We start from the raw sequence: 18564 nt of genomic DNA, 5'->3' as shown, positions 1-18564 counted from the left end.
CCTCCTGAGGAAATCCATTCACATTTCAAGCAATTATATTTGTGATTGCCAACGATCCTTTTTCCTTCTAGGATATCTGAATGTAGTTCCTTGATCAAATATTTCTTATCCAAGTGGAAAAAAGAATGATGTTTTCTTTCCAAATTGGGCATTCTTTTATTCATAGACAATGCCATAACATAGATTCCAAGGCCTTATCCTGATAGAGATATGATTTATGGACTTGACCTCTGCTATTGCTTTTAAAATCTATCCTTTTATGTATTTGACCTTCTGGATGTGGTAATCTTCCAGAGGAACTATTAGTTTCTGTAACTTTGATTTACTATGTTATAGTACAGGTGGAAAATGTCTTTTATAACTGTTTTGTCTAATAGTGTATTTGGATGGACAAGCAACGATTGTAGTAGAAAATATGACAGTTCTGATGCCATTGTTTTCATGAAATTTGGGATTCATTTTCTGCTACCTCTCTGCTAGACTTGTGATCTCATTCTTTCCAGAAGTTATACAAAACTTTGGGTAATTCTAGGTGGGAATCATGGCCTGGAAAGTGAAGGGAAGGTAATAAGTGAGCATTTATTAGTACCTTGTATATATGTGCTAATTCCTTTACAAAGATTACCATTTTTGATCTTTGCAATCTCCCTGGGAGGTAGATGCTATTATGATCTTCATTTTACAGTTGAGAGAAGTGAGGCAAATACAAATTAAAAATGCCTAATGTCAAACTACCAGTAAGTATCATAGGCCAAATTTCGGTTTTCTTGACTTTAGTTCCAGTGTCCTATCCATAGTGTCCCCTATCTATATTGGATGCTGGTAATGTTTTCCTCTTAGAGTCCTATTTTTTCTTTTCTTTTAAAACTAAAGTTGAATTTAAAAAAGTCGAATTTGAAAGATTTAATTTTTCATTGTTTTGGGGTCAAAGATTTTGGGTTATGATTATTTCAACACCTTTCATTTTATTTTTTATTTTTTATTTATTTATTTTGGTCTGCTGGTCATTTCTTACAGAACAATAATATTCCATAACATTCATATACCATAATTTACCCAACCATTCTCCAACTGATGGACATCCATTCATCTTCCAGTTTCTAGCCACAAAGAAAAGAGCTGCCACAAACATTTTGGCACATACAGGTCCCTTTCCGCTCTTTAGTATTTCTTTGGGATATAATCCCAATAACAGCAATGCTGGGTCAAAGGGTATGCACAGTTTGACAACTTTTTGGGCATAGTTCCAAATTGCTCTCCAGAATGGCTGGATTCTTTCACAACTCCACCAACAATGCATCAGTGTCCCAGTTTCCCCACATCCCCTCCAACATTCATCATTATTTGTTCCTGTCATCTTAGCCAATCTGACAGGTGTGTAGTGGTATCTCAGAGTTGTCTTAATTTGCATTTCTCTGCTCAGTAGTGATTTGGAACACTCTTTCATATGAGTGAAAATAGTTTCAATTTCATCATCTGAGAATTGTCTGTTCATATCCCTTGACCATTTATCAATTGGAGAATGGTTTGGTTTCCTATAAATCAGGGTCAGTTCTCTATATATTTTGGAAATGAGACCTTTGTCAGAACCTTTACTTTTAAAAATATTTTCCCAATTTGTTACTTCCCTTCTAATCTTGTTTGCATTAGTATTGTTTGTACAGAAACATTTTAGTTTGATGTAATCAAAATCTTCTATTTTGTGATCAATAAAGATCTCTAATTCTCCTCTGGTCATAAATTCCTTCCTCCTCCACAGGTCTGAGAGGTAGACTATTCTCTGTTCCTCTAATCTATTTATGATCTCATTCTTTATGCCTAAATCATGGACTCATTTTGATCTTATCTTGGTATATGGTGTTAAGTGTGGATCCATATCTAATTTCTGCCATACTAATTTCCAGTTTTCCCAACAGTTTTTTCCGAATAATGAATTTTTGTCCCTAATGTTGGTATCTTTGGGTGTCAAAGATTAGATTGCTATAGATGTACCCTTTTTTGTCCTTTGTATCTAATCTGTTCCACTGATCTACCGGTCTATTTCTTAGCCAGTACCAAATAACACCTTTCATTTTAAATAAAAGCATTCCTCACTTTTAAAATGTTATTAGGCATGCATGTACACATCTGTGCCACTGTTGATATTCCACTTTCTCTTCAGTGTGTTCCATGTGCACAGATTTTTAACCTTAGCATTTACAATGGAAACCTCTCTTGCAGTATAATCAAATGAAAAATCAAGTAGCTATTGACCATGCTTGTGCATACCAACAGTTTATTCCTGTTGTTCCCTCCTCAGTGTGTATACTCTGTGATACTCTGAGGAAAACAGACACCCTATTTTTTGCATTCATTCCTTTGCAGATATTGCTAATTTCTATTCAGCTTGACCAGGTGATGTGGTAAAATTAACCAGATGGGGACATGAATTCATCCAGGTCACATGAATTACAATGCAGCCAAAAACTTAGTGAATGATCAGATGGACAAACAAAATCATCACCAACTTTCTTCGTATTAGAATTCAAAATGTAGTGATATAGTTTGTTAATAAGCAAGATTTTTTCATGCTATAAAAGAAAAGACAAATAACTCCAATAGCCCATAGGAAACATTCAGTATTCCAAATAAAAAAGTGATTTGATGTGTATCTTAGAATCTAGGACATAATGTGAATCTAGAAGACAATATGCCTAAAAAATACTTGTTGATTGATTGTTTACCATCATTTTAAGAAATTGAACTTTGCTTCACATATATACTTACGTATTTATGGGTTGTTTTGTTTTTACTTTTAGGTGATTTGGCTATCTTCAAAGTTCACTACAAACTTTTAAGTCAAATATGATCTGCAAAATGGAATAAGGCTGGCAAAGTATCCACTTTTTTCCTCCTATGTGAGACTGAGACTAGATTGGGATGGTCTTTGGTGCTTGTGACTAGATTCTCACTGCAACCATGAGTTCAGAGGAAAAGGGCATATCTCCTGCTCACAGAACCTCCACTCCAAGCCATAGAAGTGCCTCCTCTTCATCATCCTCCCAAAGGGAAAGTAGACAGGTAAGAGGACAGTATGAGACACTCTTTGTTTATGTATGCATGCTAATATAATGCTAATTTTCTGTATGGTAAACTTGGTAATTCTTACATTAGACTCAAGTGAATTCTGGAAAAACACCTAATGTGTTTCCATTTTACTTGGTGCCTTCTCTTTCTCTGCTTCCTGGACCATGTGTTTGATATCTCTTCTCTTCAAATAACTGCTTTTTTTTTTTTTTTTTTTTTTTTTTTTTTTTTTTTTTTTTTTTTTTAAATTCTGATAGACCATCTAATATTCTATAGGAAAACTTATTGTTTTTCATAGATGCTCCTTGACCATGGCAGTAGATGATGAGGACTCACCACTTTTATCTCTCTTTAAGTGTTTTTTCTCCTTTCCGAGAGTGGGCTTCAGCCTGGAGATGGACAGTGGTGTGGAAGTGTGGAAGCCATGATATATTTATATGTATCAAACACTGGGATCCTAAGATGGTAGAAGGGGCAGAACCTTTATAAATATTGTGATTATTTTCTTCACTTGCAGGAGGAATGAAAGATTTTCCACAACAGAAAGGAACATTCTTGCACAAAGGTGTACAGTTTCACACATGTTGACTTCTGTTTAATATTTGATTGGACTTAATGATAATAAAAGTACCCAAATGAAGATAAATTGCAAAGCACAAATTTTATTGTTTTATTTGAGCCTCACAACAGCCCAGTTATTATATCTCTGTTTTACAGATAAGGAAACTGAGACTCAAAGAAGTTTAAGCAGCTTGCCAAGAGTCACAGAGGTAGCAATTTTCCCTAATTAGATTATAAACTCCTTGAAGTCAGAGATCATGCCATATAATCTGTGTATTCTCACTAGCACAGTGTCTTATTCATAACAAATATACAATAAGTATTTGTTTGTTTTTACTGTCTCAAAGTCAGAAGGTATATGGATTTTTAAAATCCTGAAGATTAGTCAAGTTTTCATTGAAGAATTTTTATTATATAATTCTTTTTCTCTTTCATTTCTCTTGCAGACAGAAAAAATAAAAAAAATTGCCAGATACCTGGCAAGTACAATTGTTCTTCCTGACACTATTTCATGTGGCCCAATTAATGAAAAATATTAATGAAAAAAGTAGAGAAGTAGTGCCCTTCCTATTTCCCTTTTTTTTTATTTTTTAATCAATTGAGGAGCCTAAGAAATTGTTTTCCAGGATGTTCTCTATTTAGTATTTGCCAAGTTGAATATATTAGCAATTATCATTTGCATTTAATTCAAGTCCAAAATGTCTTTTTTTCTTTTTAATCAACAGCTCACAAATGAGGCTTTTCCTACAAAACCAACTATTACTCATCAGCTACAAGAAGCATACTTATTGAAATTTCAGATAGGAAAGGAAGGGGCTGAGTAGACATCTGCTTAGGTTATTCCTCAACAAATGAAGCAGCAAACAAATCTTATTATCCCTGAAACTATCCTGAGTGCCACAATGGTTTATAATCTCTTACCAAGTGATAAAAAATGAGAATATTGACTGTGGTAGTTCTTTTGTGGTATAGAGTATTTTGCCAATGGGTTTTGGCAACATCTTGGCTCAGATCTTTTTAACAAGAGTAAAAATGAGAAACAGTCATAATGTGGCCATGTGATTTCAATGGTAATACAAAATTGAAAGCTATCAATATGTTCTACTAATATGTAGTGGACTTTTCAGTGATAGGCCAAGAAATGGGAAAGCATAGTAGCTGGTCATCACTAAAGGCTAAAGTTCTGAAGAATATTAAATTTCTTGTCCCTTCCTCTGTGATTTTTTAATACTGGAATTAAAAGCATATTACAAATAACAACCAGATCTTATTGCACTAGCCCATTTTTTTTTTGAGGAGATATATGTAAAGGTTGAGTAAATTACTTAATAATTATTACTTTATAACTAAATTAAATTAACATTATAAAGCTTAAATGGTTCTTAAATGTGCTCTCATTTGAATCTCACAATAATCATGTGAAGTAAATCTAGAAATACATATATACATATACCTTCACATACTATATATATAGATGTATTTATTTGCATATATACAGATATGCATATATGTGTTTCTTGTGGAAGGAAGCAGGTTATGCATAAGATTGGTTTATTTTTATGATAATACAGATGGAGAGTACATGTTTTAGACTAGTCTAGAGAAAAGGATGAGGAAATCAGTGGGAATGAAAAGGAAGGAATTTAGTGGCTGACTAATGAATAGTAGGAGGGGAGTAGGAAAAGTTCTAGTGAGTAATTTAGGTTTGAAAATTGCTAGGAAGAATGTATTAGTTATATATATATGGAAGGGGAGTTGATTCAATGTGAAAAATGAAGCTTTTCATGTCAGAGATGTTGAATCTACAAGTATCAAAGGAGAGCAGTCATTGTTGAAGAGAATTGGAAGTCTCAACAGAAATAATTTTTTTTTTTAATGCATGAGTAATTTTTTTTTTATAACATTATCCCTTGTATTCATTTTTCCAAATTATCCCCTCCCTCCCTCCACTCCCTCCCCCCGATGACAGGCAATCCCATACATTTTACATGTGTTACAATATAACCTAGATACAATACATGTGTGTAAATACCATTTTCTTGTTGCACAATAAGCATTAGATTCCGAAGGTATAAGTAACCTGGGTAGATAGACAGTAGTGCTAACAATTTACATTCACTTCCCAGTGTTCCATCTCTGGGTGCAGTTATTTCTGTCCATCATTGATCAACTGGAAGTGAGTTGGATCTTCTTTATGTTGAAGATTTCCACTTCCATCAGAATACATCTTCATACAGCATTGAAGTGTACAGCGATCTAGAAGGAAAATCTTTATGAGCAAAAAGCACAAAGGGGCAAAGACAGACCTTTGGGAATGACAATTTTTAAGGATAAAGAAGAGAAAAGGCTAGTGAAAAAGAAAGAAAAGAAAATAATTGGTGAGAGAACCAGCAACATCTCAGAGGCCTAAGGCAAAATATTCAGTTCTCCTTTTCAAAAAACCTGCACAGTCATCACTGGACAATCTCCTAATATTATGGAATCTGATTTTTTTAAAAGGCATATTTAAATGGAATGTTGGACTTGGAGTCAAAACAAAATTTGAGTTTAAATCCTCTCTTGGGTCTTTATTAGTTCTGTGATTGGACAAAGCTATTTAACCTCATTCAATCTCAGTTTCTTCAGTAAAATGGGAGGAATAGTTACCCTCATTTTATAGGGTTGTTGGGAATATCAAAGTGACACTTTGCAAATCTTCAAGTGCTAGCTAATGCTAGCTAATATGATTTAAATGATAGGATGTTAGGATTGAAAACTAGGGTGGTTAGGGGGATTTTGTTGTCTTTTTTGTGTGTCTGGTTCTTGGGGACTACATCTAGGTTTTTCCTGGTAGACATGGGAGAGTGGTTTGCCATTTTCTTCCCTTGCTCATTTTATTTTATGGATGAGGAAACTGAGACAAATATTGTGAAAGGCCATAGAGCTATTAAGTGTCTGAGGTCAGATTTGAAATCAGGAAGATGGTTCTTCTTGACCCCAGGCCCAGAACTCTATCCACAGCTCCACCTAGTTGTCCTGGTTAGGGAATTACTCCTTCACAAATGTAGATTGCAGTCTTCCATGATTTTATGTGTGCATATATACAAAGAAACTTGATGGCCAACCTATCCTGGTCTTCTGACAGACACAAAGCCATTTCCTAGGATTTTATGAAAAATCTTTCTAGCTTAATGTTATTTGATGTGGATTGCTTTGTGTTGGCATGGCATTTGGAAACTTAGAATGAGGCATCTTTAGGTCTTGTTGGATGCATCTCTTCACATCATTAATCATCATTAACATTCATAATCATTAATAAGAAAGCTTTATAATCTCCACTTAGATAAGAAAACAATAAACTTCCCCATTTCTTAATTATAACAGGCTTTGACCCCAAGGTTCATAGCAGTGTTATATCTTAGGAACTCTTTTTCCCTGATACAGAAGACAGGGAAGACAAAGAGAATATAAAATTACTCCCCCCCCATATTTCTGGGAATATGGGGTAATATTAGTGAACTTTCAGTTGCATGAAGCCGATTTTGTATTTTCATAAGATGGTAGTTCAACTCCCATTTATGTCAACCAAATTCTAAAGCCAGCTTCATGGAAGAGTTGGAATATTCCCATTTGCCAAAGCAACCCTCCATAGTGTTGAGATTTTTTTTTAAAGACCTAAAACCTTTCAATTTAACACCATTGGGAAAGAAAGGAAGAAAGAAAGGAAGGAAGGAAGGAAGGAAGGAAGGAAGGAAGGAAGGAAGGAAGGAAGGAAGATTTGAACAACTATTGCATGCTAACAATGCAATATTATTACAAACTAAAGTATGAGGAATCCAGAAAAAAGGTGGAGAACACGTATGAATGGAAATAGAATGAATTCACCAGAACCAAGAGAATAATATATACAATTGCTACCATAATGCTAATAAAAAACAACACAAAAAGGCACCTAAATTCAAAATAAATGCAATGACTAATGTTGAATCCAGAGGTCAGTCAACTACGGATGCTGAATGTGGCAGACATTTTCTAGTTCATTTTCTAGTATTGCTTGACTATTTTTCTTTATTTCAAGCTTGGTGGATGGAAGCATTTCTTTGGGGTGGAGGAAAGAGTATAGAGAAGAATTATGGTATTAAAAAAAATTTTTAAAAACCAAACATACATAGTCTTTTTTTAAAGAGAAATTTGACCCTTTTTACTTGGCCCCAGGATTCAGGAATTTGGAGCACTGGGTAAAAAAGTAGAGAAGCAAATTTAGACTTGATATAAATTAAAATTTCCTGACAAGATATATCCAAAGCATAACCTCCGACTTTTCTCCCTTACTAAAGGTTTTCAAGTGAAGGCAAAACAACCATTTTAATAATGAAGCTATCAAGAGAAAGGGTCTTATTCTGGAATCACTTGGAATAAAGAGTCTTTGAGGTGCCTTTCAACTCTTGAAGTTCTGTCATTTTTATCTCTAGCAAAAAAAAAAAATACAGATGCAAATTGAGTAATTCTGTTTTCTTTTCTTTATTATTCTGAGTGTTCAGCCTAGGCTAGACTAGTAATTCAGGCTAGGGATTAGAATTCATCAAATGCAATAAAATATCACTAATAACAAAGTGTAAAAAAGAATAAAATTCCTAAGGTTAAAAAAAGATAGTAATTCAGATAAATCATTTTTTCCACTTCATTTCTGATTTCATCCACTCATCACAGCAATTATCCATGCTCTGTAGCTCAGAAGAATCTTGACAAGATAATGAGAATCCTGAGAATACCTTGACCTGATAACACCAGTTCCCCATAAGGTAGACCTTTTATATTTCAGGCAGTAGGGAAGTCAAATGACCTCCCTATTTCCTTGAAAGAACAGAACAGGACTGTATAAAAGAGGTGCTACTCCTATATTTCTTATTATTGTTCTTTTTTACTTAAAAAATTTAAAAGTGTCACCTTTAAATGTCCTTGCTTTGTCTAATATAGCTTTAAAAAATGTTGTGCATAGTAGAATTGCAGTTTCATATACAATCATCTTTTTTATTGTGTTACATTATAGAAATGCTTGTTTTATTACATAAATTAAACATAAAATTAAAAAAAAAAAAAAAAAACCTAGTCCTTAACATGAGTAAACCTAGAGTTTGTTGAGAAGTAATCTCAGACATCTTCCCTTAAATCGGCTTTTTAGGTAATATTTATTAGTTGCTTTTGAAATTTTTATTTCCTAATTTTTTTTTCATCCTTTCATACTGAATTTCCAGCTTTAGCACCATTTTGCTAAGTAAAACTTTTATCAATCAGTTAAAATAAGGCAAAAATCTTGCTTTTTAGACAATCAGATAGAAATTATTCTGATTTTTGTGTTTACTATATATTTTGAGCTTTCTTAAGTCGTTTATGAGCCTAGTCCCAGACCAAAATCAAGTTCAGGTGCCTTTATCCCACTTTCTGGAATGAATACCTTCCTTCTTTCTGTATCTTCTTTTCTATACCTTCTATTAAGGTTCATTAGAAGCACCACTTAATTCATGAGACTTTTCATGTTCCTGCAGTAACAAGTGCTCTCCTTACTTCAGGTTATCTTGTATTTGTTTGGATACACTTTTGCAGACACATGCTGCCCAACATAATGTATGTTTCTTGAAATATTCCTTACATCTAACACAATGATTGGCATCCAGCAAAGGTTTAATATAGGCTTGTTAAACAAATGGATGATGGAATGAATGGATCAGTGGACAATATTAATCTAAATAGTCTTTGCTCTGAGGGGTCAGGAAGTGCTATCTTTCTCTCTTAAAAATTGGTGTTTTTCTTGTTTTAAGGCCAAATAATGGGAATCTACCCTGCCCATCTATGTTAATGTAAATGTCAGTTCTTGATTAACTAACTGACTTATGTCCATTAGTAATTGAAGGAACCATTTAATTTCAGCATAAACAGAAACAACAGAAATCACTTATTTGAGAAATCAAAGGTATTAAAGCCATTCCTAAATATTTTCTTCATATTTCAGTTAGCTGATTATCATCCATAGGTATAGTTTTACTGGGTTTTTTTGGTACATATTGAAAAAAAAGAGTTGATTTTAATATTAAACTCATTGGTGTCTATCCACCACAAAAATACACGGTCTATTTGTCTTGATATCTTGACTATTCCCCGCTCAAAAAAAAAAAAAAAAAAAAAAAAAAAAGATCAAAAAAAAAGTTTAAAACATGTGCTTCAGTCTTCATTGAGACTCTACTCGTTCTTTCTCTAAAGATAGATAGCATTTTTCATCATGAGTCTGTTGGAATTGTCTTGGGCATTGCAGAAAATAGCTAAGTCATTCATGGTTGATCATTATAAAGTATTTCTGTTACTGTGTATAATGTTCTCCTCATTTTGATCACTTCACTTCACATGATTATGACTTTAAAGAAAACAGTAGTTTCTTCTCCAGACCTAGTTTCTGCCTTTCCACTCCATGTGAATATATTTCACATTTTTGATAAACTAATATCTTTCTCTCCCCGTCATTTCCTCTACTGTACATTGTTTCCAATAGCCTAGAATTATAGTGCCATTGAGGAATCTCTGAGGCTATTCAGTCCAATTCCCCCATTGTTAGGGGAGAAGACTGCAAAAGCCACATGGCAATGTTAGACAGAGGTTGGATTTGAAATTAGGTCCATTGACCCCAAAGCCGGTGTTTTTTCCTTTACACCACACTCTTAATAACCTTCTGTCAAGTGAACTCAGGTTATTTATATCTACTGAGGACATTTGCTTTATCAGCAATTTTGGTGCATCTGCTACTGCAGTAGTGATGGTGGCACTGCTAATATTATGGAATTGGCAGAGTAACAGTGCAGTGTTGACTCATTTCTTCCAGAAAGGGCAGGAAGGATTATGATAGGCAGCCTCTGTGACACATCACATGTGGGAGTCCTGCTGAGCTTTACCTTGTGTGTGTGTCCTTGAGAAAAGGAGGTTCAGGACCCGGGAATACATGAGAGTCCTCTAGTGTTTTGCATGGCACAGTTGTAAGCATTCTGACTGCCCTTATATTTTCAGGATCTTGTCATATTTTTCCCCAGAATAAAGCTGGCGGACTGGATCTTAACTCTTGCAAAATGAATGACAATCTTTTATTTGGGAAACTAATTTTGAAGCTGAAAAAGAAACAATAATTGCTTTAAGCTGAGCATTTATTATTTATAGTTATATAATCTTTTCCATCAATTTCTTTTGTTAGATTTGTACAAATTGTAGAAGTGTTAAGTTCCTCTGACATGTTTATATAATTTGATTTCATGAGTTTTTTGGCACGATTTTGGACCTTAGTCTTTAAACATCATTTCTTAGTATAAGGAAAGAATTACATTGGCTACAGAAGTAATGACAAGAATCAGCTTTTTAAGAATAAGGAAATAAAAGTTTTAGATGTTTCTGACATTAAAAAAAAAAAAAAAAGTTTGTGGTTTGCTTTTTTATTCCCTTCTTCCCTTGCAATTTGTACTCTGCAAAAACACCTTGTGGAGTGGGACAAACTACTAGCAGAAGAAAATTAGTCTTTGACCTTATTCTTAAAGGTATACAATCATCTCAAAAATTTTAATATCGTTATTTTACTTTTAAAAAAGAATTTCCCCCGAATTCATTATATATCAGGCATAAAAGAAAATAGTACCAAAAGCCCCTTGCTAGCCTTTAAAATGAAGTGCAAATTAGTAAATAAATGATGGGGTTGCCAGCCTAAGAAAACCTGTTTAACATATTTATTTCCTCCTGGACTTTCATCCTTCCTACCCAGAAACCCTTTCTTTGAGAGTCATATTCTTAGTTACATTAAGCAATTTTATTCTTAAGTTTCTCATTGTCTGCCTGTTTACCCCACACTTTACTATGAAGCAAGGGAGTGGCAAATTTCTACTTGCTGATGATAAGGCATTGAGATCAGTGTACAACAACCTGGTAAGAGCAAGATTCATAAGATTAAAAGGATCCTGTAAAATGATTTCTAGAACTTTGGTCCTCAGAGTGAACATGCAGCTCTTCTCTCTCTATAGGAGAAGGAAAAGGCACGTGAGTACTTTTTAATTTCAATCAGGATTGTCCAGCTGATCTTGAAGTCAGATAGAATGATTTTAGGCATTCCATTGAAGTGTCTAAAAGTAAGCCAGCATAATGGAAAATGTCTCCTATTTCTTGGCTGAATACTTTTATGATTGTATCTGAATTGTCTTTCTCTTCACTTTTCTTATTAAAAAACTGGAACATGAGTCCATCATCAAAGTTTTTTTCAATGTCTGTTATGTTAAGATACCATACTAAGTACGGCTGTAGGAATCTATGCCCTTTAGGAATGCATGATCTAGTAGGGAGATGAGATAAATATATTGGAAAGCTTAGATAACAATTCAGGGATGATTAACATCCAATGGTATTAAAATACTGAAGTCATAGCAGAGGAAGAAGTCAGTTTTCAGCAATACATAGTCTAGGATTGTCTGGAACACTAAGAATTTAAGTGATTTGGCCAGTCTTATAACCAGTATGTCTGAGTTAGGACTTGAATACACATCTTCCTGATCCTGAGGCTAGCTCTTTATCCTTTCATTCCCAATAATTTATGAATTCTTTAAAAAAATAAAAGTCACATTTTACCCATTTTTTAAATCTTCCATTCTTCTGCACAAGTGTTAATATACATACTATTGTTTACAGTTGTTATTTAAACAGGATTGTTTGTGACCCCATTTGGGTTTTCTTAGCATTTCCTTCTCCAGTTCATTTGACAAATAGGGAAAATGAATCAAACAAGGTTAAGTGACTTGGTCAGGGTAAGTGGTTGAGGCCAGATTTGAACTCAGGAAAGTGAGTCTTTCTGAGTCCAAGCCAGACCCTCTATGTCCCTTATTTGTATACAGATGCCACCCGATATAATTAGTAAGCTTTCATCTGTACCTACATATAATAGGAACTTAATAAATATTTCAATGAATAAGTGAATAAACAAATGAATGAAAGCAATTATTTGGAGAATACAATTTCTAAACATTAATTTTTTAATAGTTTATGTGGTTTTGATATTAAATATGAGCAGAATGTTTTAGAATTATTTGCTTGGAGTAGTTTTCATATTTAGAATTATTTAATGAAATATTAACACAAATTCTGCATTAACTTGAAATAAAACTTGAACAACTGATGTATGCTATGGAGATGGAGAATAACATAAAATCAAGCTTGGGAGCATTTTTCCTCTGGCTTCATGTAAATTAAAACCATTTTTATGTTTTAATGTTTTTGAATAAATATCTCAGTCAGCTTTTTTCTTAAATTAAGAATAGACATGTTAGAACAAATATATCAAATAACTAAAAGAAATCCTTACTTTAAGTTTATATTGTCATTTAATGACACAAGAGAAAGTGAAAAGAAGTATATCAAAGGAAAAATGAAATTATTTCATGTTGGGAAATATTTTTTTTAAAAAATGTATAAGGCACTATGGAACATGGGGATACAAAGACAAAAAACAATTTCTGCTCTCAAGTAGCTTGTAATTTACTGTGAGAATACCACATGAACACCAAAATGTATAAGGTAGGGAATGTAGTTGGGAAAAACTCCCAGAGAAGGTGGAGAAAGTATAAAAACTCAGTCAAGAGCACCTTAGAAGGATGGTGGCAGCTAAGTTGAATATTTGAGAGAAATAATGACTTCTGAAAGGTGAAGTTGAAGAATATATGCATTCTAGGGTTAGAGTAAATGCCTGTACAAAGAAAACAAAAAGTTCAGTTTAAGAGAAAAGTAAGTAGTTGGGGTTTTGGGGTTTTTGTTGTTATTGTTATTGTTGTCATCTAAAACATACAATGTATGAAATGCCAAACAGAAGGTTAGAACTATATTAGATGATATTTACATTCCAGATTAAGGTGTTTTTGGTTTTTTTTTTAATTAATTTATTTTTGCTAGAGGTGATAGGAAACTATCAGAAGTTGGATTTTTATGTATTTTCTGTTTGGTTGGTTGGTTGGTTGTTGTTCACTTTTTGGTTGATTGGTTGGCTTCTATTTGGTTTTGTTGCAGTTGCTGTGGTAGTTTTTAAGCAAGAGTATAACGTCTTAGGAAGATTATTTTGGCAGCTGTGTGGCTAATTAGTTGAAGAAGGTAGAGACTTGAAGCAGAGAGATCAATTAGAAAATCTGTTAAAACAATCCAGCGCAGAGGTAATAAAGGCCTAAATTAGGGTGGTGTCCATGTGAAGGGAGAGAAGGGTAAAGACGCAACAGATGTTATGAGATTTTGTTAACTGATTGGATATTTGGAGAGCAAGAAAGAGGAATGAGTTTAAGAAGGATTGTAGTATTATTATGAATCTGCCTAACTGGGTTATACCTTCCCCAGAGGGAGGAATATTTGGAAGAAGAATAGATTTGGATGTGTGTGTGTGTGTGTGTGTGTGTGTGTGTGTGTGTGTGTGTGTGTGTGTGTGTGTGTGTGATGGTGGTAATGAATAAATTATGTTTTATAATAATTTTATTTTTATTATATGCAAAGACAATTTTTAATATTCATTTGTAATATAATTTTGAGGTCCAAACTTTCTCCTTCTTCCCATCAAGTGTAATCAATTTGATGTAGATTATATAGGTACTATCATGTAAAATATATTTTCATATTAGTCATGTTGTGAAATAAGAAACAGAAAAAAAGGGAAAAAACAACAAAGAAAGTAAAAACAGTACTCTTTGATCTTCATTTAGTCACCATCAGGTCTTTCTCTGGACATAGATAGCATTTTCCATTCTTTTAGAATTGTTTTGGATCATTGTATTGTTGAGAAGAGTTAAGTCTACCATAGGTGATCACTTCACAATGTTACTGTTTCTATGTACAATGTTCTCCTGATTCTGCTCACTTCACTCAGCATCAATTCATATAAGTCTTTCCAGGTTTTTCTAAAATCTACCTGCTCATCATTTCTTATTAAAAAATAGTGTTCCATCACAATAATATACTACAACTTATTCAGCCATTCTCCAGTTGATGGGCATCCTTCAATTTTCAATTCTTTGCCATCTCAAAAAGAGCTACTGCAAATATTTTTGTACATGTAGGTCCTTTTCTTTTAAACTTCTATTTTTGAAGAGAAAAAAGATTTCAAAATAAGATAAATAAGATAGGGTTACACAAAAATGGAAAGTAATGTTTACTGAAATATCACGTTAAAAAGATATTCAAAGTATCATTCTATTCTTTAAGATAAAATTCAATCAAATTATTTTGTAAGCCTTCTGTCAATTCTAACAGTTTTAGTATATGTATACTACAGAGATGTATAAAGAGAGATATAGAATTTTGTAAATGATCATCCTCATTTTATCATTTTATTAGGATATCACTGCTAAAAATTTATATAGCCATGCATACAAATATAAGAATAATAACTCAGCCTGGTTTGCATGAAATTCAGACAAAAGGGGAAATGTCTGAATTGTTCTCTTATGTCCAAATTCTGTTTTTGTTTATGTTTTCCATTTAATTTTTATTGATATATTTTGTTTTTTAACATCATCTTCATTTCTAAATATAGCTCTCTTCCCTTCCACATTCCTAGGAAGCCATCTCTTAGGACAAGTTTAGAAAAAAAGAAATTTTTTTTTGCTTTTTTTTTTTTGTTTGTTTGTTTGTTTTTGTTTTAGTTTAGTTTAGTTTTGTTTTTTTAAAGAAGTTTAATGTATAACCTATATCAGATTGCTTGCTGTTCTGGAGAGGGAGAGAGATGAATTTGGAACTAAAAATCTTATAAAAAATGAATGTTAAATTATCTTTACATGCAATGAGAAAAACACATTTTTTAATTTTTTTTTTAAAGCAGTTAAGCAAAACTTATTCAACATATCAACAGCGTATAAAAAGAATATGTCCTTCTGGTAGGAATAGTAACCAGAAAGAAAAAACAATCTATGCAGGACTGGCTTTACCAATCCAAAGTTAGGGTCATCTCTTCTGACCCCCTCATATTGAGACTCAAGAAGGCTAAAATAACTTGTCTGCAACAGAGGTGATGGGAATTGACAACAAATTTTTGAACCCAAGTCCACTAATACCAATCCTGCAGACATCCAGCATTAACAGAATGCAAAATTATTTTTACTGCATTTATCAAAAAAAAAGAAAAGAAAAAAAAATTAGTTTTGCTTAGTTAGAAAGCAGATGGGGGAGGGTCAGTATCTATGAGAATGGTATTTGAAATCTTTGTTCTGTAGCTTTATACTGCATTAATACTGATTAATGAGTTTTCTTCAATGTCTAAGATGAATGGAATTCTATGGCCAAATTAAAATTTTTTGTTTTTACCAAAAAAAAAAAAAAAATGTGAGTTAATATAGTTTTTTTTTTTAATTTTGTTATCAATAATAATAGCTTAACTTCCTGTAGTGCATTGATGTTAACGCAGTAGATGGATATTAGGATCATTAATATATCCATATATAGTTAGCCTAGGAAGGTCAGAGTCTTATACAGCTCATCCTGGTGAAGCCAGGACTTAAATTCAGTTATCTCCTGACCAGACCTAGTGTTTTATCTACTGTATTCATTGTTATCTATCTAAATGATAAAGGAAGATATAACTTTATTCTTACTTTTTAAAAAATGGTCCACTATATTGATTTTAGATATGCCTGTGAAGATTGGCCAATTTCCTACTGGTTTTAATTTATGTCTAAGATCCAAGTGATTAAGAACCCTGAAGATTAAACAGATCATGAATCAGAGATCATTGAGCTAGAGTTTTAAAAGACTTTAAAGGCCATTTATTCCAACCCCTTCATTTTATAAATGAGGCATTTAAGACCCAGAGCAGTTAAAATAACTTGCTCAGGAAGTGTCCATTATTGTCTAAGAAGAAAAAAGGAAGGTTATAGTGCAATATTTCAAGGTATGATATTTCTTTAATGCCCAACAGGGAGGGTGGGAGAGTGGTTTTTAAATTTTTTAAATTTTCCTCTTATTCAACTATGTGGTGATGTTATAAGAGATAACCATTATTTGGATCCCACCATCAATATCACTTTGCCATGTAAAGTAAATTTCTCCAATTATTTCCAATTCTAGTTATTCATCCTTTGTGGGCCATCTAACAGGTTTTTTGTGCTTATACCTCATCTTATGCTGCATTTCTGCTGCCTAATCATGGTTTCATTCTTTCCTTGGAAAAGTATTGATATAACTTTTTGAATCATAGACTTTTTTTAAAATTAATTTTATAATTATAAAAATTTTTTGACAGTATATATGCATGAGTAATTTTTTTTATAACATTATCCCTTGTATTCATTTTTCCAGATTTTCCACTCCCTCCCCTAGGTGACAGGCAATCTCATACATTTTACATGTGCTACAGTATAACCTAGATACAGTATATGTGTGTAAATCCAATTTCTTGTTGCACGTTAAGTATTGGATTCCGAAGGTATAAGTAACCTGGGTAGAAAGACAATAGTGCAAACAGTTTACCTTCACTTCCCAGTGTTCCTTCTCTGGGTGTAGTTATTTCTGTCCATCATTGATCAACTGGAAGTGAGTTGGATCTTCTCTATGTTGAAAATATCCACTTCCATCAGAATACATCTTCATACAGTATTGTTGTTGAAGTGTACAGTGATCTTCTGCTTCTGCTTATTTCACTCAGCATCCGTTGATGTAAGTCTCTCCAAACCTCTCTGTATTCCTCCTGTTGGTCATTTCTTACAGAGCAATAATATTCCATAACATTCATATACCATAATTTACCCAACCATTCTCCACCTGATGGACATCCATTCATCTTCCAGTTTCTAGCCACTACAAAAAGAGCTGCCACAAACATTTTGGCACATACAGATCCCTTTCCCCTCCTCAGTATTTCTTTGGGATATAAGCCCAATAGCAGCAATGCTGGATCAAAGGGTATGCACAGTTTGATAACTTTTTGGGCATAGTTCCAGATTGCTCTCCAGAATGGCTGGATTCTTTCACAACTCCACCAACAATGTATCAGTGTCCCAGTTTCCCCACATCCCCTCCAACATTCATCATTATTTGTTCCTGTCATCTTAGCCAATCTGACAGGTGTGTAGTGATATTTCAGAGTTGTCTTAATTTGCATTTCTCTGATCAGTGGTGATTTGGAACACTTTCATATGAGTGAATATAGTTTCAATTTCATCATCTGAGAATTGTCTGTTCATATCTTTTGACCATTTATCAATTGGAGAATGGTTTGAATCATAGACTTTTAGAACTGAAAGGAGGTCATCTAGTTCAACATTTGCCATTTAACAGAGGAGAAAAGAGAACTTCTCATTGTTACAGTTGTCACTTGAACCCAGATACATAAATATTTTGATTACTCTTATTACTCCCATTCCAATGAACTATGTATCAAACCATCACACAGCTATCTCTTATTGAGGTGTAATTTATTTTTGTTGTAACTTTTATTTGTACCTTCTATTTTTGTAGCCTCTTCACAACAGTTTTTCCCTCTTACTCCTCAGTCCCCTACTCCAAGCCATCCCCTATAGCAAAGCCTTAAAAAATAAACCAACACATCTGAAATGAATGGGTAGGGATGGTTGTTAAAGGCCTATTGAAGGCCTGGGACTAAGACTGAAACAGGTTTTTCAGAACTTTATTAAAAACTGGGAAGACATGGGATAGTGAACATGATACCATCAGATTTTCTATTACTACATATACCTTGTATTTATAGCTATTAACTAGCCATTTGATCATGTCATTTTTGAAAGCTTCCTTTTGTAACAATTGATGTCACTATTTTACTTTAAATATTTGTTCCTACTGATTGGAATCTAACAATTCACAGAGCAAAAAATCTAAAACTTTCTAAGGCTCTTAATTTCATGTAAGAACTCCTGCTTTATATTATGAATCTAAGAATAATTTAAGCAGTTAATTTGAAAT

General features: G+C 33.2%; 1 protein-coding gene across 9 annotated transcripts in view; it reads left to right on the top strand.

Annotated features, from left to right (window-relative positions):
- Window positions 1–2798: 2798 nt before the first annotated feature.
- Window positions 2799–18564, top strand: part of OSBPL6 (oxysterol binding protein like 6) — a 99732-nt gene continuing 83966 nt past the window's right edge. For 8 of the 9 annotated variants that reach the window (XM_074303009.1, XM_074303007.1, XM_074303006.1 and 5 more), the window contains exon 1: window positions 2799–3060. In XM_074303009.1, coding sequence (XP_074159110.1) covers window positions 2959–3060 — 102 coding nt within the window. In that variant the 5' untranslated portion in view covers window positions 2799–2958. The remainder of the gene's footprint in view (window positions 3061–18564) is intronic. The other variant, XM_074303004.1, reaches the window with a different exon arrangement.

The sequence above is a fragment of the Sminthopsis crassicaudata genome, chromosome 3, assembly GCF_048593235.1.
Source record: "Sminthopsis crassicaudata isolate SCR6 chromosome 3, ASM4859323v1, whole genome shotgun sequence".
Classification (NCBI taxonomy): Eukaryota; Metazoa; Chordata; class Mammalia; order Dasyuromorphia; family Dasyuridae; genus Sminthopsis; species Sminthopsis crassicaudata.
The sequence above is the reverse complement of the archived record's forward strand: the minus strand, read 5'-3'. Positions and strand labels throughout refer to the sequence as shown.